The following is a 25,287-nucleotide window of genomic DNA, read 5'->3' on the forward strand; positions in this document are numbered from 1 at the left end:
ACCTAATGTAGACCTAACACTACATTATGACTATGGGGATAAAAGTGGGAATTTGTGTACCAGCAGAGAAAAGAAAAATGAGTTGGATGTCTACTCATCCAAAAGGGGGAACAGACTGGAGTTATTCGGGAGTTATTTGGAAAGTCCACAAAAAGTTTAGTTTATCTCTTGAATGTTAACTTATCTAGTGCTTCTAGTGGAAATTCTTACCTGCTATTGATTTACCGTTTATCCCTCCTTGCCCTCAGCTAATACATAAAAGTTAAACATATCGTATTGTAATTTTAGTTCACTAGGGCTTCATTTTATCTTTTGGAATCAGTCCATATCAAACCAACTGTGTCAATCACTTCAAGTAAATATTTTTAAAAGCACTTTAACTGTGCTTTCAAAAGTTATCCTGAACTTCCTGCTGCATTCTAAAAAACGTCTCAAGTCATGTTGAATTTCTGGACACTTCATGGATATATCCATGTGGTGAAAGGTGAAAGGTCCCCAGTGCGAGCACCAGGTCATGTCTGACCCTTTGGGGGGATGCCGCTTTTGCGACATTCTTGTGTCTATAGTCGTCTTGGCAGACTATAGCGGGGTGGTTTGCCACTGCCTTCCCCAGTCATCACCTTCCCACCAAGCTGGGTACTCATTTTACCGACCTCGGAAGGATGGAAGGCAGAGTCGACCTGAGCCGGCTACCCGAGAATCCAGGTTCCACTGGGATCGAACTCTGGTCATGGGGAGAGTTTCAGTTGCAATACTGCTGCCTACCACTCTGTGCTACATGAGGCTTCTTATCCATGTAGTTTACTTAATAAAAATATCAGAATGACTTGCTGATGCCTTCTGGGTTAATTTTTAATTTCCTATTCTAGCCTACAACCCTGGAATTTTCTGATGGTCTCCCATCCAAATATTATCTTGTGCAACTTGCTTAGCACAAAATCACTAAGTTCAGCTAATTTCAAAAGCATCAATACTGTACTCTTCCTATCCTGCTTCTTTAAAGTCCAACTTTTGCTTCCATAGGGTGTCAAAGGGCATACCAAGGCTTGCACAATTCCGACAATCAATATAGGTAGTCCTCATTTAGCAACCACAATTAAAACCACAATTTTGGTTGCTAAGCAGAGCAATCATTAAGCGAATCCAACCCAATCTTATGACCATTTTTGCGATGGCCATTAAGCAAATCACAACTAACCACATGGTTGTTACGCAAATGATGTGGCTCCCCATTGATTCTGCTTGTCAGAAGCCAGCTGGGAAGGGCAATCATGTGACCAGGGGAAGCTGCAGCAGTCATAAATGCAAACTGGTTGCCAAGCACCTGAATCATGATCACAGGGCACTGCAACAGTTTTAAGTGAGAGGGCTGGTCATAAGTCGGTATTTTTAGCACTATTGGAAGTCCAAACCGTCACTAAATAAATGGTCATTGGGACTTTTTCGCCAATGCTGTAGACCAGCATAGTCTATCAGTCCAGCGTCCTTCGCAACTATTTTAGTAGGAAGCGTTTCTTCAACAGACATTGCTATACTTCAGTCTTCGTCGGGGCAGTCTTCGTCTTCCCGCTGCCGCTTTTGGTTCTCCAAGCATGCACGAAGCCGCACGTGCACCTAACCGCACGCCGCCGCGGGACAGCAAGCGAGACCGTTCTTCGCTGAGGACTCCGCCCCTCTCGCTCCTTAACTTTTCCCTTCCACGGGCTCCGCCCCCATTCAACGCGCGACCCCGCAAATCAAAACGCCTCGAACCAGCCGGGGAGTGGCGGGTTGCTTCTGCTGCTTTCGCCGCAGTGCCCGCGTTCGTCCCGCCGGAGCAGAGTCGGTGGGGCGGCGAGTCTTTGTTCTCCGGCAGCGCTTCGTCGCGGGCGAGGGGAGAGAGAGGGGGAGGAAGCCGTTCGAAGGTGGGTGGAACCGCTGCTCCCCCGATCCTCGTCCCATGCCAAGAATGGGGAAGCCGCGCGCTTTACGCTTTCTCTGCGCCCTTCCTTGCCGGAACGGAGGGGCAGAAAGAGGCGGCCCAAGGTTTAGCGGCTCCTCTTGTCGCTGGCATCTTTCCAAAGCCCCGTTGGCCGAAACGAAAGGGAACGGCGTTCCTTCCTGCTGGCTATGCAAGCGGCGCCTTCGCTGTTGTGAGACGCGAGGCTGCTTCCCTTCGCCCGGTGGGGAAACCCAGATTTTAAAGGGCTCCATCCGGACGAGCAGCTTTTCTAAAGCAGGGGCCGGACTCGCGGCCAACCGCCGGATCGTGTGATCCGTCCTGGAGCAGAGGCGACCCGAGTTCCTGAGCAGGAAGGAGCGGCGTGGTCTGGTTAACCGATTGCTGGTTGCGGAGCGCGAGAGGAGTAGGTCCCTAGATTAGCGGGAAGGGACTCCTACGCGGGTTGAACGGGATGAGTTGCTGCTGGTATTCCCCTTCCAGTGTTTCAAAAATTCCCAGCCGACGGCTTTGTATGCTGTTCGCCGCATCCCAGTCGTGGTGAAAATTTGCCAGCGACAGGAGCCGGGCTGGATTCACGTGCGGGTTTCCTCGGGAGTAAGCCGCGTTGTGTTGGAGAAGCTTACTCTCCGAGCAAGTTCAACTGTTAGCGCGCCTTGGATTTTCCACCCCTTCCTTCTGGGTAAACGTGCCTGGCGTTTGAGGACTTAAAAAGATGCGTATTCCTGCCTTGAGTTCTTACATTTTGCTACTGTCCTTTGTTCAGTGTATTACTGTTTCTATCTTCTGCCAACCGACGGGAGCATATTACAATTATTATTTAGATTTATTATAGCCGCCCACGCCAAAACGCGATACTGTACGTATTTTAAATAAAGGAATAGTCACGGTTCAAGATTTGATACGCAAAGCAAGAGCCGAATGTGGAGATTAGCTGATTTTGGAATGCGTTGCTGTAATCCAGAGAGGCGCGTCGTATTTCCCTCTCCCCCTGGGCAAACTAATAAGCTGCATTTTGGTGGTGTCAGCTGACAGACTGCATTGTAAATGGGATCGGCTGCAAATGGATGAACCGTTAGTTATTGCGGCAGTTGCTTTCCCACTGGGCTTGCTCAAAAACACTTGGTTTTTGCTTGACTTGAAATGCCTGGGCTTACTCAGAAGGGTGGCTACTTCCAAGTAAGAGGCAATCGATTTGGAGGAGAGAGTTTAGGTTGCACACTATAAGGAATGAGTAGTAATATTTACTTGGCAAATAGCTTCTAAACTAAACTGGAAACCAGACCATAATCACCATGGATGATCTTTCTACTCAGGATTAAGTAGGCCTTCTGGAGAAATCATCTCAGTGCTTTTTTAAAGAAGGCTTCTGAGTCTGGTTCCTCCAGATGTGTAACTCTCAGACTTCTGATGTTAGGAAACTGAACCCAACTAATCCTCAACCCAGAGTTGAGGAAGAGTGATGAAGACAGTAGCATAATTCAGCAATTACCAGTCTTTTCCCCATATGTTGACTATGTTGTCATTGATATGATATCTATGCACACCAATGCACATGAGGCAGCCTTGGGTAATGTTTAGTCCCCAAAATGAAATAAAAATTGGAATTTAATTTTTTAAATGGATGAAATCTCATGAGATTTTAGTGTGGTGGCAGAAATGTGGGGTGGGGTGGGGAAGGGAATCGGAAAGCTCACAAGATTTCCGGTGAGAACACCAAACTTTTCATGAGTTCTAGCATTGTCATGAGATTCAGGACATTACAGTTAATTCATGTTTTTCTTTTATATTATGTATCCTTTTAAAATAAGTCACCCGGGGTGTTTTTGGAGCAGAATGGCCTTGAAATCTAATAAACGTATTATTCTGGCACTAGGGACCATCTGAGGTATTCTCATGTGCCACAAGTTAGAATCTACTGATACTGTTTTAACACATCACTTGTGAGTTCTTGGGATTCTGCACCATTTTAATGGCTTGGGTTTTGTTTCTGAAGATTGTACTTCAGTTTCTTCCCCGTCTTTTTCCTACCAAGTAAGTTTTAGTCTGGCCTGTGTCTGCTGTCTTTGGCAGTAATTGAGAAGTCCAAGAGTCTTCCTGTCATGTTTTCATCCCAGAAATTTAAAGCAATGTGCCAATTGTAGCAAAATACATTTAAAATATTTTTTTAAAAAAATACCGCACAAAGTTTCAGGTGCAAAATCAGCTCCACAAAATTAGTAGAATTATGGATGTGTCAGTTCTTGACTTCTGATCCAAACATGTGTGACCAGAAATAAAGATCCTGTTGGTTGGAGCTTACGATATTGAATGGTATTATCTGAGTTTTGTGGAATGATGGCAATCTATGACCTGGCTCTGGGTTCCATGGGTACTGTTTCTGAATTGTTTGATCAGAAATTGGCTGGGTTTACACAACATAATTAGCCATGAACCATAAGGCCAGGTAGGTTTACATATTATACTAGACCAAAGCTAAAGAATACAAGTTACAATTTTGTGCAAAGTGTGTAAACCAGTATGCGTAGAAACTAGCTACTTATTCTGGTGAGGTGATCAGAGGAAAAGTTTCCTACAACTTTTCCTGAATTATATTTTTACTTCTTCCTATATGTCAATAGTTCCCATTCATTCCTTGGGGGACTAATAGTACAGGCAGTCCTTGTTTAGTGACTGCCTCATTTAGTGACCATTCCAAGTTAGGACTAATGAAGTAACTTTACGACCAATCCTCATGAGAACTGAAGTAAGATCTTAAGCACAGTCATGGTTTCACTTAGCGACCATTTTGCTTAATGACCAAATTGCCAGTCCCAGTTGTGGCCGCTAAATAAGAACTACCTGTATTGTGTTCCAGCCCTTATCTATAAGAATTGGGTTAGTGAGTGTGTTATGAATTTTGGTATGCAGGACTTACTGATGGCTGAATCAGCTTTTGATTTGCTTGTATGTGTATTTACCATACAAAATTTGAAGGTGGGGAAGCTGGTATCATTGATATTAAATGAGTAAAGAACTTGCTGTGATTTCTGTAATACTACCTGTATCTTATTACAGATGTGATCGGAAGACTATTGCTTTCTACAAGCCCAGACTCTAGTTCTGGAGAATATGATGATTTAATCCAAGCTATTTAGTATTTTAATGTATTGTTGTTGGAAGTTGGGGACATGTGGGGGGTGAAAATAGAACATTTTTGTAGTGCATCTACTACCTCCGAAGCCTTCCCTTCATCAAAGATCTTCCTACCAATTATGTATCTAACATTAACTGAAATGCATTATCAGTGTGGTTGTTACTCTTTCTAGTACTAAACTGTTGATGCATGGAACTGTCTGGGTGCGTTTGTCTTTTTAGTGAAGAGACCTGAGGATAGAGAAGACATTAATTTCATTTGTGTTTTGATTAGAACAAGAAGAAAACAACCTAGCCAGTTCACTTGCCAGTCCTACATACAAACTAGAATGAAATTATATGCCCAAATCTTTACTTTTCTTAATGTTGCAGTGTAGGCATTTGCATAAAGTGCAGGTGAAGGGAAAATATGCATATACTGTGTGTATGAATATTTCTGCTAATTAAAACAAAAATTGGACAAACATTAAAGTTAGAAAAACCTAACTTAACAAATGCAATGTTCTGTGGATACAGCAATTTATTTTGAGCTAGCTTCATATCAAATGTTTAGATTCTTTAATGGAAATAATGTCTAATATTTAAGCACTGTTCATATGACTACAAATGATGTTATCATACTTTGGCAGTTCTAAGAGCACAAGATGTCCTTTGTCCTTCGCTCCAAGGAGCCTTGTTCTTTCACCTTGCAAACTTCATCATGGATCATTAACATTGTGGTGGTTGTAACTTATTTAAGAGATTTATATGGCCACCCATCCTATGAACCATAACTCTGGGCAGCTCACAGCAACAGTTAAAAAACCAATAAAAACCAACATCCATAACTTCCAGTTATATTAATGTGCTACTTTCTTTTTCTTTAAATAAGCAAACAATCCTTTGAATTAGAGAAGCCAAGTGATTGGAACTTCCCCAGAATGGGGAGAGATAACTTTTAGAATAGCTACTTGAGAGAAAGAGGGATTTGGGGGAGGTGTGACACATGCTTACAACATTTCAGAGTTTTAGAGGAAAAATTTAGAGCATTGTTTTTCCTTCCTCTTATAATGCTGGAACCAAGCATCATCTATTGGACTGGACTGGTGGGAAATCTAGGGCGGATGAAAGGAAGTACATTTTTACATAGCATATAGTTAAACTATGGAGTCTGTTGTATTATAAGATACTATAATCTGCTTGAAAGGGGATTGATTAGACTATCTGTGGCCACAAGAAATGGTGGCAATGTAATAACTGGAATTCAAGGTAGTAGAGAAAGATGCAAGGGTAGGAACATCAGGATGGAGAGAAAAGAAACTGGAAGTACCAATGTGTTGTCTTCCAGCCAGCTTGGCCAACCATATTAAAGTTCTGGTTTGGTTTGTAGGTTTGACTACATCCTTAAGTAGGGCAAGGAACATAGTCTCTGGTAGCTCCTAATAGAGTTCTGCTGAACAGCAAATGGACCGTTCAGGTTTTATCTGCATATGATGTCATTTGAATTTTCAGCCTTAAGTGCAAAAATGTATTGCACTGGATGCTTTTGAATACTATTTTGACTTTCTTTTTAAATCCACTTTGATCATATCATTTTGGGCTCCATTTAAAAAGCCTTTCTGGTCTTTTTCTTGCAGTATCCAAGCTCTGAAGTCTTGTTTCCAAGATTACTAGGCAGCTACTCCATCTGTTGGTTGGTTTCTGCTATGATCGTTTTATTTCATAAATGTGGAGAGCAGAGGAAGTGCATCTATCCAACTCCGAAGTCTAGTATTTGTGGTTAGGCTGGGCTGTGTGGCTGTTATCTTTTCCCCATCTGTTCTTGTCACAGGCTTTTCTGGAGGTTGTGTCAGGATTTCATGCAAGACACCAGGCAAAACACTTCTCATACATCCCCCCCTCATCTTTTTATTTTCAGTTTCTCCAGCCTAGATTTCACACACACACGCATGATTTTTTAAAAAAAAGATTAAAAACTAATACAAATAAATATGAAGTAGGAAAGAGGAGGAGGACATGAAAGAGAAAACTAAAAGTGCAAGAAAGGAAAAAAAATTACAAAATGATGTACCGTTGGTATATGTCACCATAGAAATTATCTAGAATGTATAAAGGTACTTAAAATTTATGCTGGAAATGTGAACAACAGGAAGAGACATTTTATCATGTTTGAACGTGTATAAAAGCTAGAAAATTTTGGATTCAAGTACATAAACTGATTCAGAGGATTTTAAAGATTAATTGAAATTGAAACCAGAGGTTTTTCTTTTGGGATTGATAGACAAACAGTTGGAAAAAAGTCATGGGAATTTTCTTTTAATGTAAGATAACTGCAGTGAGATTATTGTATTGTATGTGTATCTATTGCACAAAGATAGAAAGATTTGGCACTAGCCACAATGGAGGAATGGTTGGTGGAAATGATGGAACTTGCTGAGATAGCCAAATTGACTTCTTTGAGAAAAGACATTTAAGTTTATTGCTAACTGGAAACCCTTTATAGGCTTTTTGCATGAAACAAAAAAAATGAACTTATGATTTATGGTTTTGATAATTAGAATGGATTATAGAAAGAAGAGAGTTACTCTTTCTCTGGCTGGAGGCAGCAATTTTTGGCTGATAGAATGTGGTCTTCCTGTCCTTGTCCTCGATCTCCTCCAGAGCCCTCTGCACTGGTAGGCAAGTCCCAAAATAGTCTCTAATCATTCTTCTCTGGATCATGTCCTGCTCTGCTTCAGGGGTCTTCCTAACATAGATCAAAACCTCCCAGTCCACCTCAGAACCATCAGCCAACAGTGTTCTTTACTAAAACAAAAAGTCTTCAACAGCCAGTGCTGTCTAAATCTCTCTTAGGTGGCCAGCCATTACAAATCCTCCAACAAAGTTCTTGTTCACAAAGTGTCTCCTCATTTTTTAAGAGTCTACATTCCTTTCCCAGTTCAGTAGTCACCTTTCTCTCTCCTGTGAGGAAATTGGCTTATGGTAAGCTAAGCTATTTCCTATTCTCAGTTTTTCCTTATATTGTTAGAACAGGGTTTCTCAACCAGGGTTCCGTGGAACCCTAGGGGTCCACGAGAGGTCACTAGGGGTTCCCTGGGAGATCACAATTTATTTAAAAAATTACTTCAGTTTGGTCAACTTTACACTGAAGAGGTAAGTTTCATTCTTTATTTTTAGTTTAAGAACACTGTTAATGCATATATATAGGCCTACACATGAAACAAGTATAATACTTTTGTAACTTCTGGCCTATATTTAAGCCTGAATGTGCAGGGGCTCCCCAAGGCCTGAAAAATATTTCAAGGGTTCCTCCAGGGTCAAAAGGTTGAGAAAGGCTGCACTAGAACAAAGTGTATATTTGGTCATCTGGGTTGCCTTTGTGCTTGTGTGACTGTTTCAGAAGGAGGCATGACTTCCTGTAGCCTGCCGCAATTCCAGGTTGAAAAGCCTCCCCAGAACAAGTAGATAGATGCTGATATGTGCTCCAGTAGGCAGTGTATACTGTGCTACACTACAGCATTTCTTTGGATGTAAAAATAGAGCTATGTATCATACACATCCTCCAAGTTAGCCTGCTGTTCACTGGCAGTACTGGAGGATGCTGTGTTATTGCTAGTGCTGACTGAAGCATTCCATTTGGCTTTTATACATGGAAGTGTGGGAGAAGTGATAACATCTTGTCCTTCACCTCTAGAAGCAAAGAATCTTAAAACTCCTTGTAATCCTTATTTGCAGTGCATTTCCTTCTGATTCCTGTTGTACTGTCCTGGTTTTTTTGATTAAATTTATAAGACTTCATAGATATTAGGAATTTGCTTATCTAAACAAATATTTTCCTGCAATTAACTTTGAGAAGACCTAGTTCTCTGGAGAAGGTTCTAATGCTGGGAGAGGTGGAAGGAAAGAAGAGGAGGATAACCAGCAGCCAGGTGAATGGACTCAGTTACATTGCTGATGGGTGCACCGTTGAAAGACCAGGTTGGGGACAGATCACCATGGAGAAAATCTACCTCTGTGATCGCTAAGAGTTGACAGTGACTTGATGGCATGTAATCAATCAATCAACTTGGCAATGAGAGCCAGTTTGGTGGTGTGGTTAAGGCACTGGGCTACAAATCGGGAAACTGAGTTCTAGTCCTGCCTTAATTATAAAGCCAGCTGGGTGACTTTGGGCCAGTCACTCTCTCTCAGTCCTAGGAAAAGGCCAGTGGCAAACTACTACCAAAAATGTTGCCAAGAAAACTAGAGGCACTTGTCCAGGCAGTTGCCAAGAATCTTTTGATGCTTATGTGCCTGAATCTCTAGCAATAGGTGGTTCAGAGTCTGATTTGCTGTGATGCATCCAACCAAATATTTCTGCTGGTAGCTAACAAGTAGCTTCATTCCCAGTTGTGGTTTTCTCACAAACCTTTTATCTGCCACATGACAGCCACTGAGGAATAACTATCCTGGGCAATCATGTAACTTCATATGAATGTTGTGTCACTTTATCAGGAAGGATGACAAGTTCATTACTTGATAGTTCCCTACTGATTGATCATTTGGTCTTTTCTCCTGAACAGAAAGACCTTCCTTCTGCTTCTGAAAAATTCACTGAGTGAAAGGAGAAGGAAATTCAATTCACTGGAGTACTGAAATTTGACAAGGGGTCACTTCTGTGAAGAACAATGGAAAGGGAATGGACACTGAGCAGTCATCATTTAACTTCTAATCTGAGAGACATACAGGTAGTCCTCATTTAGTGACCACAATTGGGACTGGCAACTTGGTCATTAAGTAAAGTCATTAATGCGAGGATTGGTAGTAAAGTTAGTGAGGCAGTCACTAAGTAAGGACCTCCTGTAGATAAACAAAGTTAAACTATTTTGATAACCATTACTTTTATGAAAGTCAAGTTTAGTTTGGTTGAGAGTTGCTAGTGAACTCCAACTGAGATTTGCAGGATTATTGTTTAGGCCCTGCTTTTCTATTGGCTCTAACAATAATTCTCCAGTTTGGGGGTTGGGGTTGGGACAATGGAAGCAACTAAGTGAGGGCATTAATTTAGGAGGCTTGCCTACATTCCAGTCATTTCATGGCTATTATGCCTCTCACAGAGAAATTGATTTTTTTCCCCCTTGTTTCAGATGTGCCACTGGTTTCTGAATTACTTCCTATATATATATATTGCAAATGTAGTACTTTATGCAGGAAGTAACTTGACAGTAATCAGTGAAGAAATTGTATAATGAGAAAGGAACATCTTAGAATCCCTTTCTAAGGGCAAATCTAAGCAGCTTTGGATAGGAGAATCTCGAAGTTCTCTTCTTGCAATTCTCATCTCGTGGTGTATATTTTAAGGGAAGCTTCGAATATTTCCTGACAAATGAATATTAGTCCCTTAGCAGAGGATATCTTTTCTCAAAGAGACCTGCGGGCTACTGCGCCCCAAATGATGGGCTGATCCCCACAACTGGGAGGCACTAACAGCATTTATTTCCAGAAGTAGCTGTGTTGGTCTGTTACAGCAGATCCAAAATAGCATACGTTTTGGCTAAAGAAAGTACTGGGTGGAAAAAAAAATTAAAATATACACATATCCTAAAACCACCTTGTTCTTCCTTAACTGTCGTGGTTCAAGTATTTACTGGCAGTGGGAGAGGACAATAAAAAGAGGTAAATAGTGAGAAATAAGTCATTATCTACCATTTGGCCATTTTGCCGTCTGAGGAAGGGGAGGGAAGTGTTTGTTTTGTTTATTGCTAGGTAATTATTGAATTCATACACTTCAGGAAACCATGATTGACTAGATGTACTGATCATACTTAGCCACAAATCATGGCTTAGAAATCATTAAAGCACAGAAAACCAAACAAATATTGGGGCTTTAGTGTAAAGTGTGAATCCCTGCATTAGTTCTTATATACATATACATTGCCTGTTGAAAGCAGCATCACAGGAAATGGTGACTGACTTGTGTGAATGAACTATTTTATAATAACCATAGAGTTAAATAAAAGCTTTCTACATCAAATTAGTCAGAAATCATATTTTTTAGTTGAAAGAGATTGAGTTGCATACGTTTGCATGTGAACCACACCTTAATATCACTAATCTTCATGTGTTGCTCTTGACTAGACAGAAAGTTGAATTAAATCTTTTTGGTGCATTTATTGAGGATTACGGTTCTAAATACGATACTTAAATGTTATTTATATTATCTTACTACTTTTAAATTAGTTGTATTTATAATTTTTACTGATTCTGTTGTTGCCTTATGATCCTACTGTATGCTGCTTAAGGTCATTTGAATGAAAGAATGAAATCATAATAAAAATGGTTCTTTTGCTTGGATAAATATGAAAACTTTGAAGTGAGTAAGGATCAGTGTATTTCAAGTCTTATTTACTCAATAGCAGGTGGCCTTAATGTATCAGAGACTGGAAGGATATCCTTTTGGAAAGAGATGGATAAACAAAAAGATTGATTTAAGCTTATTTTTCTAGTCCAGTTGAGTCTCAAAGAAACCCAGTATTTGCAAATAACACCTTTAATGTAGTAGAAGGAAATCCTGTCCTTTTGTGTAGGAATTGAGGAGTGAGGCTGTCTTATTTACATCCTCAGCAGCTGATCTGAAAAGCAGCTGTTTAGATTTCAGAAGATGTGTTTTCATGCATCTTGGCTTGAGTACTGGAATATAAGATAGAGTTAACATAATTGGTTGGGGGCCAAATGGAAACAATTTCCTAGATCTTGACTTGGCATCACTTTTGGCTAGTATGAAAGGACAAAAGGCTTGCACACTTACGAACCCACCATTTCCTCATTTGGGGTTGAAAATAATACCTAAGCTGGCTGAATGAAGTATTCATCTGCATTCAGATTATTCTGGAACCCATAATCCATGCACCATTTTGAACTCCAAATAATTAGGAAGGCATTTGTTCCTGAAATACGTGTTTACAACAGAGAAATATGGAAGGTATTTCTATGTGCAAACATATTTTATTGACCAGTGGAATGTGTTCACACTTGGCAGAGGCAAAGAATAATCTTGAAAAACATGAATGCAGTCCTTTAGAAGCTCACATACAGCACCTGCTTGCAGTGTTCTTCTGTTTTATTTATAATTAATTCAAGGTTGGTTTCTCTCCCTCCCTCAGCTCCACCCTAAACTTAAAAAAAAAAAAAGCTACTGGAGCAGTTATTTTAAAAAGGAATCTTCATCTGATGACTCGGACTATCTAAAATACATGAAGTACTGTATGAGGAAGGGTTAGGAGGGAGGAGAAAAATGTGATGGTGGTGGTTGGCTTGATGGATGGACATTTGTGCCCTCTAGTCTGATCTGTATTTGGATTTGCATTGCATCTGGACTGGTTTGTTCCTTTTCGTCTCCACTTTCTTTGTTTGCTTTCTGTTCTTGCAAGCAAACTTAATCTGCTTCTTCTTCCCTTTGGGAAAAATGGTTGCTCAGAAGCCTTGGTGCCAGTTGAGAAGGGAAAGGCATTGGGGGAAATTGGATGGTAGCATTCATTACCAGTTTAATAAATGGTCATTTTGCATTGGGCAACTCTCTGTCATTCCAAATGTTTAAGCCTAGTTACAAAGTACCTCTACCTACCTACCTTCACTGAATTGCAAGGACACTATTGCTTGAAAGTAAGTGTTTGTGGTATAGGAGAAAGACAAAAAAAGAGGAAAGCTTAGGTAAGAGAGCTGTAGACTTGGACAAAGTGCTTAATGCTGTTATTATTAGTGTACTATTAAACTAACAATAGCATACAAGCTCTGCAAAAGGGAAAAAATATACTGGTTGTAGTCATACATAAGTGAAGACAATTGTTGGCCTTTATCCAAAGATTATTCATAATTTTAAAGAAGCTCATAAACAAGTCAGAACCTCAGGATTGACTTTATATGACAGATTCTAATCTGAGCAATAGTTTTGCCTGGTTTAGTAGTTCTTTTTATAGTGCAAATGAAATAACTCTTGCTAATATTTATAATGTATTAATCACAGTTGTCTCACTGAATGCATGAGCCAAAAAATGGGCTGCAATAATGACCACGCTAATGGATTGGAAATGCACAAAAATAAGGTAAATGGAAATTTATATAAAGTAATACTAAATTATGTAAGAAACAACAAAAGAGATGGGCGCCTGTAGATCTGAAGAAATTCACAAATTAGTAGAAGCATAAAAAGATTTTAATAGTTCCTCCTTCCCTAAAGTTTCCAAATTGTTCTGCAGCTCCACTAGTAATGTAAACTTATATGATGGCAAAATACAGCAGATGAACTGGTATACAGACAATCTAATAACGCTAATTCAAAATTTTCCTTTTCTTCATACATATGCCTGCATGTATAAATAGCTTTTCTAAAGCCATACTCAAGGATTTGGATTCTCAGAACATTTAAAAGATTTACTCAGCCTTAACTCTTTTTCCTTTCCCCAGTGGCTAATCAAGGAATAGAGAGGTGATGCCCCTCCACCCCCCACAAAGCCAGAATTCTCTGGATTGGTGCTTGCTTTGTGCTATATCAGATTCTACTTTAACTGATGTTTTTCAGCTTTGCAAGCTAGAGTTTGGTGCTGTTTTTTTTTAATGGGTATAGTTTAGAATACCCTTGAACTCTAGTCAGAGTGGTATAATTCATTTCCTATCTTATTGCTGCAAAATGTGTGGTCCAGCCATACAACATTCAGATTAGGAAAAGAAAGGCAAAGGGAACTAGTTTGGTGTAGAAATGCTATCAAGCTATATCAAGAAAAAAAGCATCTTCAGTCTAAGCTGAACGTGGGTTAATGTCAAGGACTAGAAACGGTGTTTCTAAGCATTTGGAGGCTGTGCAGGGCTGGACATAGTAGAACAAGCTTTGACCTGTCCCTAGCAAAATTGAGTGGCTGTGCATTCTACCTCCACACCCCCCTCCATGTTTGGAGATCTTCCATCATTAACTCTGGATGGGGTAACATTCCCCCCGGCAAAGTGTAATCCGAGGCTCCTCCTGGACTCACAGCTCTTGTTTGGGGAGTGGGTGGTAGCCATAGTCAGGAAGGGCTTTACACAAATCCATCATGTACACCAGTCATACCCATTCAGAAATCAGAAGGCACTGCTCATGGTTATTCAAACCTTAATCACTTCCTGGCTGGACTACTGCAATGTACTCTACATGGGGCTGCCCTGGAAGACTGTTTGGAAGCTTCAGCTGGTCCAGAATGTGGCACCATGAAGTTTTAGACACACTGTGGTATGCCATGTAACACCACTGCTACATGAGCTGCACTGGCTCTGAATAGGTTTCTGGGTACAATTCAAGGTGGTTATCACTTTTAAAGCCCTACATGGCAAAGAGCCACCTTACTTGTGAGACCCCCTGTCTCTGATGATTTCTGCGTGACCCATCAGATAGGGCAGAGTGAGTATGTTCCAGGTCCCCTCTGTGAACAGTGTCACCTGGTAGGACCCAGGACCCTATTGGCCTTCTGGAAGGCCTAGAAAACTTGGGGCTAGGATGTTAGCAGAGTCTGCGTGCATGTGTGTGTTTATTTCTGTAAGAGAAATTTCTCGGATTGCTTTTTGTATGTTTATTTTGTTTTTATCTTTTTGTTTGCCACCCAGAGTTACATTGGTTAAGATGGGTGGCCATATACATTTGTTTAATCAATCAATAAATGATCAACCAAGGTAAATTAATGTTTGAGATTAGTGTTTCATAAATAAGCAGTACAGTAGACCTGCGGGTAAGAGGTCTGAGACATTCTTGGCAGAGAAAGTCTTAGGGTATTCGGTGGACTGAAAATAGGTATTCCAGTTATTTTGCAAATCTGCAAGTTTATTGATTGTGCCCCCTGTATTTAACAGCATGTTCTATCTAGGTATAGATATTTGTTAATAGTAATATATGTACCATATGTGTCCAGGGTGATTTTTCTGTTTAGAAGGAAAGCAGCTATATAAAAGCATTCTTAAAATGTCCTATTTTTGGAGAGGTAAGTATGCCAAAATGCAGGTTATACATAACAAATGTATTTTACACTGTACTAGGAAAGCTTTCTCTGAAACAAAGGCATTTTCATCATAATTGCTTTTCTGCAAATTGGATCATTTGTATTTTGTTTTACAGATACATATTGTGTGTTTTATTTGTGCTAAATAAGTGAAAGATATACGTAAAGAGCCTCCCTCTTCAACAAGTAAAGGAGAGATGTTTTCTCCCTTAAAATATGTCATTTTATATATTACTGTTTTTAAAAGTTTATATGTGTTTTTCTGGAAAGTTGTTTGTATGTGTGAAAGTTACTTTTTAAAGAATGCTAATTAATATTCACCTCATTAGTTCCTATGCTTTTAAAGAGTTGCATCCTTCCCACACCAGAGAAACTGGCTCTTTTCCAAAGAATAAACCTGTAGGGTGGCATTCAATTCCCAGATAAATCAATGCTACCTCATTATTTTAATCCACAGAGAACTGCAGTTGAGTTTGCTGTTGAAAGTATTTATGTACGTTGGCTGTCTTTCCCATTGCTTGGGCTTAATAATGGGCTAAATTATTTTCATTTGCCCTTAATTTATTTCCACCTGGGAAGGCACAAAAAGTTCCATGCCACAAAATATTTTTTTTTAATGACAACATTCAGAAAAGGTTTATCCATGTTCAGGATCTCCAGCCCATGTCCTTTGTTAAGAAGAAAGATGGCTTTCTGAGAGTAGCCCATGATTTTAGGCCTCTGAACTTTGTAACTGTTATGGATTGCTATTCCTTTCTTCTGACTGCTGAACTTTCAGAGCACTTACAGAATCAGGCTTTTTACCACATTGGATCTCAGGGGGGTTTACAACCTGATCTGGATGAAGACTTGGATGGATTATCTTCAGGGCATCCTCCCAATTCATTCTTTCCCTTTTCCTGGAACTGGTCAAAATTGTACCAGAACACTTTTCTTCTTTCCCTGAAAAGAGAGGGATTGAAATTCTGCCATACCGACAAGGTAGCCAGACATTGTGGAATATTTCAAACTGTCTGCCTTCTGCTTAGGAAGTTTTGGCGACCTCATATCCAAGCAGAGATCAAGAACTCTCTCTCCTCTTGTTTTACCTGCTGCCATGCTAGATCTTTAATCACCAAGTGAGCCAACATGTTGTATTCCCTCTCTTCCCCACATGGGCCTTGCAACACCATATCTTTGGACTTTATTTCTGACTTGCCATTTGTCATTTGGGTTTTAGTCACTATACTGGTTGTAGCTGACCTTTTTTCAAAGGTGTCTCATTTCATCTCCCTATAAGGGCCTTCCATCTACACCAAGGGCCGCTCGTTTGCTCATCTACCATGCTTTTTGGCGCCACGGCATGCCAGTTGTTTTATCTCAGATAGTGGTTGTCAAAGTCACAGCATGTTTAAAAGGGCTCTTTTTCCACGTTTATGTTAAGCTCCATTTCTTCCTGCAATGGTGAGAAAAGAGGACCAATGCTGTCCTGAAACAATGCCTTCATTGCTACAGTAGATATAAAAAGTCTACACACCCCTGTTAAAATGCCAGGTTTTTGAGATGTAAAAAAATCAGACCAAGATAAATCACTTCAGAATTTTTTCCACCTTTAATATAACATATAAGCTGTACAATTCAATTGAAAAACAAACTGAAATCTTTTAGGGCAAAAAAATAAAAACAAAAAACTAGAATAATGTGCTATTGGATTAATAAAGGAAAAAAACCCAAATACTGCCACAGAACTTGGCAAAGGAAGAAAAACAATGCTAGTATCAAATTGTTGTTTATTCGTTTAGTCGCTTCCGATTCTTCGTGACTTCAAGGACCAGCGCACGCCAGAACTTCCTGTCGGTCGTCAACACCCCCAGCTCCCCCAGGGATGAGTCCATCTCCTCTAGAATATCATCCATCCACCTTGCCCTTGGTCGGCCCCTCTTCCTTTTGCCCTCCACTCTCCCTAGCATCAGCATCTTCTCCAGGGTGTCCTGTCTTCTCATTCTGTGGCCAAAGTATTTCAGTTTTGCCTTTAATATCATTCCCTCAAGTGAGCAGTCTGGCTTTATTTCCTGGAGGATGGACTGGTTTGATCTTCTGGCAGTCCAAGGCACTCTCAGAATTTTCCTCCAACACCACAGTTCAGAAGCATCGATCTTCCTTCTCTCAGCCTTCCTTATGGTCCAGCTCTCGCAGCCATATGTTACTACGGGGAACACTATTGCTTTAACTATGCGGGCCTTTGTTGTCAGTGTGATGTCTCTGCTCTTAACTATTTTATCGAGATTTGTCATTGCTCTTCTCCCAAGGATTAAGCATCTTCTGATTTCCTGACTGCAGTCAGCATCTGCAGTAATCTTCGCACCTAGAAATACAAAGTCTTTCACTGCTTCTACATTTTCTCCCTCTATTTGCCAGTTATCAATCAAGCTGGTTGCCCTAATCTTGGTTTTTTTGAGGTTTAGCTGCAAGCCAGCTTTTGCACTTTAGTATCAAATAATAAGCTTCCATACTGCTGTAAAGAAGGTCAAATATTTAGGAATTTACTTCACAAAAAATAATAAAGAATTACTTACCACATTGGATTAAGAATTATCTACCAATTTGGAAAAGTACAACAGCAGATATTTCTAGATAGGAAAAAAAAACCCCTAAACTTGTCTTGGCTGGGTAGAATTGCAATAGTTCAAGTTGCATTCTGCAAAGACTCTATTTTTTTAAGATTTTTTTTTTATCCCACCTTTATTTTTTTTTTATAATTCAAGGTGGCAAGCATACCTAATACTCCTTCCTTCTCCTATTTTCCCCACAACAACAACCCTGTGAGGTGGGTTGGGCTGAGAGAGAGCGACTGGCCCAAGGTCACCCAGCTGGCTTTCATGCCTAAGGCGGGACTAGAACTCACCGTCTCCTGGTTTCTAGCCCAGCACCTTAACCACCAGACCAAACTGGCTCTCAATTTTATTTTCTTTATGATTCTAGTACATGGATCTCAGAATGGATTATATTTCCTTATTCAGTTATTTGTGCTGAAAGGACAGGACTTCTAGATGGTTTGCATAAATATCTTTAGGTTGAAGTGGAGCCATTAATGAGCTCCTTTTGAGTGCAGTTACTCAACCAATTCTGAGTCCATCTAATAGTAGTATCTGCTAGCCCATAATTTTCTGTTCTGTTAAGGAGAGTATAATGTGCGACTTTCTTGAAGAGACTCGGTAGATACTTCAGAGTGTATTTAAAAATGCAGTTTATGCTGGTTGATCTGCTGTACTTCAGATGCACTCTGTTTATGCTCAGATACACATTTGAGTTAAGGAGGTGCCAACAGGGTGCAACATGATGCTTTGGAGTAGGTATAGGTGCCCTCTCAGCAGCTGTTTTAACTCAAATGTGTGTTTTCCTGGGGTTACACAGCTGCTTTGTGAGCCTAAGAAAGAATTCCACAGGGAGCTGCCAACAGGTGCTAAAGCACCTTTGGGCTTCAGATCCAAAGCAGCGCACATCCCTGCTTGAAAGGATCTGGTTGGTTTGGCAAGGTTGGTCGTATTGGTTGTGTGCTAGCTTTTAGGGTTGGGGGGGAGGAATCAGGAAAAACAAGTTTGATGCTCAGATTATGGGGGAGGAGAATAGATGAGAAAGAAGCAGGATAGAGATTGAGCCACTCAGAAGGAGTAGGGATGGTGTTGCTTTGAAAAATCCCTTTCCTGAATTAATTGGAATTCCAATTGCTTGTGGCATTTTATTTAATTTGCAGTGATTTTCCTATGGATGTTAGCATTAAAGCTAGTCTGGATCCCACATTTGATATCAGATCCTACACTGAAGACTATGGCCATATGCCAACGGAGCCATGTCCTTGTGTAAGAGATTTTCTTTTTCAGGTCATTTCCAATAAATTGCTTCAAGAATATTAGGTGAATGGATGCCAACTTATGAGAACAATGGTGCTACCCATTTGCACACATCTCCTGGTAAAGTCTGGATTTGGTGAAATTCCAGAAAGCCTCAGGCTTTGGATTGGTTTAAAGTAATTAGAACCATTTTTACCAAATGATAATGAAACTCTTGATGGGTTTCTATGTACATTTGCCAGCTTCAGCAGTCATAAATTGTATGTGTTAATGGGCTATTACAAGTCAAAATTGTGTATTTCCCATAGTACATTCCTTTTCATTGATGTCAATGCACATATCCACCTGCAATCTATTGCACAAAGCAACTGATACATATGTGTATAAAAAGCAGGCTGCATTCAAGAGATTTGTGGTTACGAAAGGGGACAAGTGTACCTGTCCTTTGATACATCACTGGACTATGGGAGGGTCCATGCCTTCTTGGCAGAAAACATGCTAGGAGAGGATGACAATGCTGAGCCTACTAAATGCCAGATGTTCTCTGTAGCAGTAGCTCTACTGATAAGACTGTATTTTAGTTGACATTAGGTATTACAGTTTTCAGTGTGGCATTCAGTGCTCTAATCCAGAATTATCAAAGATCAGATGATGACTATGTGAACTGGTGATCATTCAGTTAATTCCTATAAATAATATCCCATCCTGAAAAGTAGTACTTTAATTCAGCGTTCTCCAGTTTTAGTGTTCTCCAGGTGTGTAGACTTCAAGTCCGAGGCTTCTCAGCAACAGAGAGGGAAACCCACACATTTGAAGAATGCCCAGGTTGGGGAAGACAGATGTTTCGTATTAAATGCTGCTCTTGGTAGTTCTAAAAAGTTACTTAAAATATGCTATCTTCTTGATCTTACTCTAGCTCAGATTGCTCTAAATTGGCAGCTGCCAGTTGTGTTGAGAATGCGTCTCCTATAATATTTAACCAACATGGCCAACACATCAGGATAACAGAATATTGGCTACAGCAGCTTCTCCAATGTTCTTACAAGAATTTGATTAGGATTTAAACTGCAACTTATATTATATTCAATTTCCTATACATTGTTTCTCAGGATTAGCTTCCATCACTGACTTCTTTGGAACTTCCTCCTTCATTAGAATTGCTGATGAAGGAGTAGAAAGTAGATTTAACCTTATTGCTCTTTCCACCCCCAGAAATCAAGATGGATGTTTCCCTGCAGTTAGTCTAAGGTAGTGCAGTCCAGCTGACCAAATGGAGAATCTTTGCAAGTAAAGTAATCCTGAAAACAACAACAAGCCTTTTGGTCTGATACCCTAGTTTTTGTTTTGAGGGAGTTTCTTTTTACATTGGAGCAGCATTCAGAAGTGCTATTTCTAAGAGATAATCAGAAGTGTTATGATTTATTGTAGTGTTAGGTTGCTACAGGGTTCAGCTGTACCTTGTCTGTAGTTGCCAGCCATATCCTTTTTATTTTTAGTTCTGTGCATTAAGGAACTTACCTGTTCAACCTTGGTTTTCAAGATCTTCAGTCATGGCAATGAATCTTAGAAATGTATCTTGGCCTTTTAGAAATAAGATTATTTATAGCCTTCCCATCCCTGTAAAGATCAAAACTAACTGTCTGCCAACTTTTGCTAGGGCATTTTATGGTCGTCATTACCACTGTGGTCTGGTTTGGGCAGGTATTTCCCGTTTTGTGTCTAATCAGCTGATGGGAGATAAGCATGAAAGCAGGCAGACACTCTGGATCCAAACTGCTTGGCCTGACACCAGAACAAGTCCCATCTTTCCACCTTCAGTTTCTCATACAAGGCAGGTATCCTTTGCGTTTCAAGCACAAGACAATTGACGACAATTCTTGAATGAGTGCCTGTCTGCATACTTGAAATCACGGGTATGTTGGCTAGATTTTATCTCTCTGTTCTCACTGGGTGTATATCAGAGTAAGAGCGAAGGAGGAGGATCTGCTGCCCAATTAGTAGCATTCCTGAAGCATGAGTGGGAGGCACGTTGTGCTCAGTGCTGTTGGTTGCTGAACAATCCAAACTTCTCAGCATAGGTTCTTCTGTTCCTGGATACTTTGAGGACACAGATGAATTAGTTGGTGCCTTTTTTGGCAGTGACAAACTATCTGGGCTATATATGAAGAAAATGGATAAATTTGGAAAGCATGGCAGGTCTGGATTTGTTAGAACTCGAATTCCTAGACCCCAGCTCATCTTGCAGCCAGTCCTATCTCCTGGACACTCAGAAGTTTGCAGGTACAGCTCTTACTAATTTTTGTTACTTCCTCTTCGGTAATTTACACCAGCATAGAAGTGGCATAAGGTGGAAGAGCAGTATTATAACTTGCAGAAATTCAGGTAGAATGACAAACAGCAAATTAAAAATGGTAGAAAGCTTACTTTCTTGTAAGATAGCCAGTATAATTTGAGTTCAGATGGCTATGGGGTAGGGGAGAAGCAGCGCACTGTGTGTGGATGTAGAAGAAGATCAAAGTAACTTTTAACATTCAAAACTGTTTGTTTGTTTTTCAAATTTCTATCACCGCCCATCTCTCCCAAAAAGGGGACTCTGGGCGGTTTGCAATAAAATCAAAATTAAAAACATATAAATTACAATACAGTAAAACAATAAATAAGATAAAATAGGTATAAAATCCAAGCGGTGAAGATCTTATTGTTGGGGAGAGATCTATGGTACTAGCCACCCCCAAGAAGAACTGGTGCCCCTCCCTTTTTATCAAAACTTTGAAGTTTGTAATTCCAAGAACATCTTCATTTACTATCAGAACTGAATAGAGGAACTATATGTCTCAGTATTTTTATGTACTCCATGTAGAAGTGACATATGATCGATTTGTTAGTTGGTTCTAACTACAGTATGTCTATTGAATAGCTCCAAATATTTGTGTTTTAGTATAATGGTGGTGGCTTTTTGATGCTGACCTTGTTACAGTATTGGATCAACTAGCTTACATGCCGTATAATCTAACTTATAATCTTAGCTTCCCTCAAATGTAGTTGGTTATGTATTGTTTAGGGAGCAATAAATGTCAGCAAAGTTTCTTTTCTAGGTTTGTACCTTATTTAAAAGAGTACTTGTTCTGTAGTTCAATACTGTAAAGTCAGTCTCTCTCTCTCTGTTGTAAAGGACATAAATTCTTTTTTGTGCAAATCAAGAAATCGTGCTCCATCTTTATCAGTATTAATTTTGAAAAAATGCAGATAATTTAGCCTATTTTAAGTTGTTCTTGCAGTCTTTTCTACTTAAATCTATAAATTGTCTTTAGGTTATGAATCCTCTGTTGTATATTTGTAGGCATGATTAATTGAGCCTGTGACACTCACAAAATGCGATGGAAAATATCACGACACTTCAATTACTCATTCAAGTGATCACTTGTTCAATTAGTGTCATAGCAACCTCAACAGGTAAATTGGATTGTGATTAAGATGTCATCAGTTTGTGCTCTGTAATTTTGGTGCCATTCTTTCTAAAAACAGTCGGAAGGAGATGGTCATTGATCCAGGTTCTTTTGCAGCATTTATTTGGTTTCTTATTCTTCAGGCTAAGTGCCAGCTGTGGTGTGATTTCTCTAAGCTCAGAAACTGACTTGGTGACATTCCACAAGATGACCAAACTTCATGCAGAAACTATTCATGCATTTTCAGACATTGTTGTCAGGTTAACCAGTCCTTTGCAGTTTTGTTTAAAGACAAACCTTGAACAGCTGCCCCTTCTCTCTGTGTATTTGGCCCTGAAATTAATCCATCTCTACATCTTGTTTCAAATCAGCTTCTGATGGTTGATGTAGATCGCTTTTGTGTGCAGAGCTATCTCATTACTCAGTGGGGATCTGGGGAGGGGGAAGGGAGATTGCAAGGACTTTTAGGTATGTTTTTAATTTCCATTTCTTAAGCTTGCAACTTACAATAATTGTTTAGTACATTCTTCTTGGTTTCTGTTCTGGTGGGATTGGTGCATATTTTATTCCTCTACTGTTCGCAACACTTTTTACTACTCATTGAGCCAGAATGGGTGCTCATTATTTTTAGGGTAGTAAACTTTTCTCCATTTCTTCCTTCCTACATTTTCACTATTAAATCAAGTATAAAGTATTTTCCCAATTGCACCCAATTATGTAACAAACCTGCCCTGGCAACTTCTTTTCTCCCTGTCCCCAAGATGTTGCCTTCATCTCAGTCAGTCTGGTCTAGTCAGAGTCAGTTTGGTCTAGTGGTTAAGGTGCTGGGCTAGAAACCAGGAGTCTGTGAGTTCTAGTCCTGCCTGAGGCATGAAAGCTGGCTGGATGAGCTTGCGCCAGTCCCTCTCTCTCAGCCCAACTCACCTCACAGGGGTGTTGTTGTGGGGAAAATAGGAGGAGGAAGGAGTATCAGGTATGTTCGTCCCCTTGAGTTATTTATTATAATAAGAAAGGTGGGATAAAAATAAATTTTAAAAAATTAAATCTCATCCCCAGCCCATGAGTGAAATAAGGTTAAGCCGTATTTAGCTGTACCATTGTTAGAGTAGTTGGCTTTCCCCTTTTTCTGACACTGTCCAAGGACAGCTTCAAGGTGTTAGGCTTCCACACTCATTACTTTGGAAGACAGTCAGGGAATGGGTAGATGCTGGGAGCATAGGCAGTATAAGCAGGACAGGGATCAACAGTGGGGACAGCGAATGTCATGCCTGTGTAGTTTTCAGCCAACTCAAGAATGGGTGGAGGGCACTTCAGTTCAGCAAGGAAAGGCCCTAAGAAGAGTTAGGTTGTTTTGTTTCAAAACAAAATTCTAAAATTCACATTTTGAGAATTTAAAAACCTAAAATAATTGTTAAAAATACCCATCAGAATAAAAGCATAATTTGGTTAAAAAAAGTTCAATTTCAGGATAAAAATCAAAGTATGAAACATACAATACGTCCAAAGACATGAGAGAATAAAAGCCTATTTGCCTGGTGCTGCAGAGAGGACAAGTGCTGTATGCTTCCCTGGGGGGAGCATTCCAGAGCTGGAGTGTAGTGAACATTGACTCAGAAGACTCCTAATGGATAGCTACTGGTCACATCTAGTGTGAGGAGATAGCCAAAGCAGGACTTCTGAGGATGTCTCGTCATGTTTTTCTGAATAAACTGCAGTCAAGCTCAAACCAAACAAACTGCGTTATGGCCCAGTGCAATGTGAGAATCTAGCCTGCCCATGAAATGGAGTGACACTTGCAGAGGAATTTTGAGAGAGGAGGGTTTAAAGCAGCCATGAAGATTCCACTTCAAAACCGATGTTTTGACATATTTCAGCTCCAAGACCGAGACTCTTAAAACGTGATCTCTACTGCTTCCGAATAAAAATTTGAGAGTAAGTAGCTTCTCAGGACAGAATTCTAAAACTTTATCTAGATGCACTTCTCTATTTCAAGCAAAAAAACCTCAGTTCCTCCAAACTTCACACTGAAGAAAATAAAAAAAATTAGATGGCATTTGCAACACATTGACTAGATTTTTGGAACGTACTAAACCATAAATCTGATTGACAGAACAGAGTGGGTTCAAATAATATACTTTGACCAAACAAACCACACTTTAACATGTTCGCCTGGTTCACATAAGATGCTAAACCATAAGCAGATTCCCACAACCCTTTTCTATTGTAGCTGGATCTAGTGTGTTTTGTATTAGGCTCACCATGAAGAGACTTTGGATAACAGGAAATAAACACAAACGTAGTTAAGGGGTTCTGCTGTTCAGTGGTCCATCATATTCCTAGAATTTTATAGTGGAGGAAGAAAGATTTTGAAATAGCACCTAATAGGTATATTCACAGGACCTGAACAACCCACCAACTCTTTGGTGGACTTATTTTTGTGTGCAGGCATGCTGATTATGTAAAGACCATTTTTTCCTTCCAGCTGTCAGAGAGGGTTGGGATGCTATTTATTCCATCTCCATCTCTTGTCTTTTAATTTTTTACTCCATAATGCTGTGATTGGAGTTGGTGCCAGCATGGATAGACTTAGGATGGCTTACCCACCTCTGCTCCTTTCTGTCTTTTTTTTTTTTTTTTTTAACACATACTCCCCTATGGCCAAGGGTAAAAACTGTCAAGAAGACAAAATACAGACATTCCTAGATAAGCCCTGTTTTTCAAGGCTTTTCTAGAATATCATCTTGGGAGCGAGGACTAACTGTACCGTGAATAGTTCATACAACAAAGGAAATGCATTGATCGCACAAGAGTTCTGTCAAAAGATGGCCAGGTCTATTTGACTAAATCTAACTGTAAGAACCTGACACTTTGAATCCCAATAACGACCTGACTCATGCACAATTAAAATATGCAGAATTCAGATTTATTGGGAATGTGTACAGATCAAGAGAAAAGCT

The 25,287-nt window shown here is 39.9% G+C and overlaps 1 protein-coding gene across 1 annotated transcript in view; it reads left to right on the forward strand.

The window, feature by feature from the left end:
* Window positions 1–1,592: 1,592 nt before the first annotated feature.
* Window positions 1,593–25,287, forward strand: part of ARHGAP40 (Rho GTPase activating protein 40) — a 55,858-nt gene continuing 32,163 nt past the window's right edge. Inside the window, exons 1-4 of the mRNA XM_063299814.1 lie at window positions 1,593–1,904; window positions 2,423–2,621; window positions 19,994–20,132; window positions 22,474–22,590. Coding sequence (XP_063155884.1) covers window positions 1,593–1,904; window positions 2,423–2,621; window positions 19,994–20,132; window positions 22,474–22,590 — 767 coding nt within the window. The remainder of the gene's footprint in view (window positions 1,905–2,422; window positions 2,622–19,993; window positions 20,133–22,473; window positions 22,591–25,287) is intronic.

The sequence above is a fragment of the Candoia aspera genome, chromosome 3 (genome assembly GCF_035149785.1).
Source record: "Candoia aspera isolate rCanAsp1 chromosome 3, rCanAsp1.hap2, whole genome shotgun sequence".
NCBI classification, from domain to species: domain Eukaryota; kingdom Metazoa; phylum Chordata; class Lepidosauria; order Squamata; family Boidae; genus Candoia; species Candoia aspera.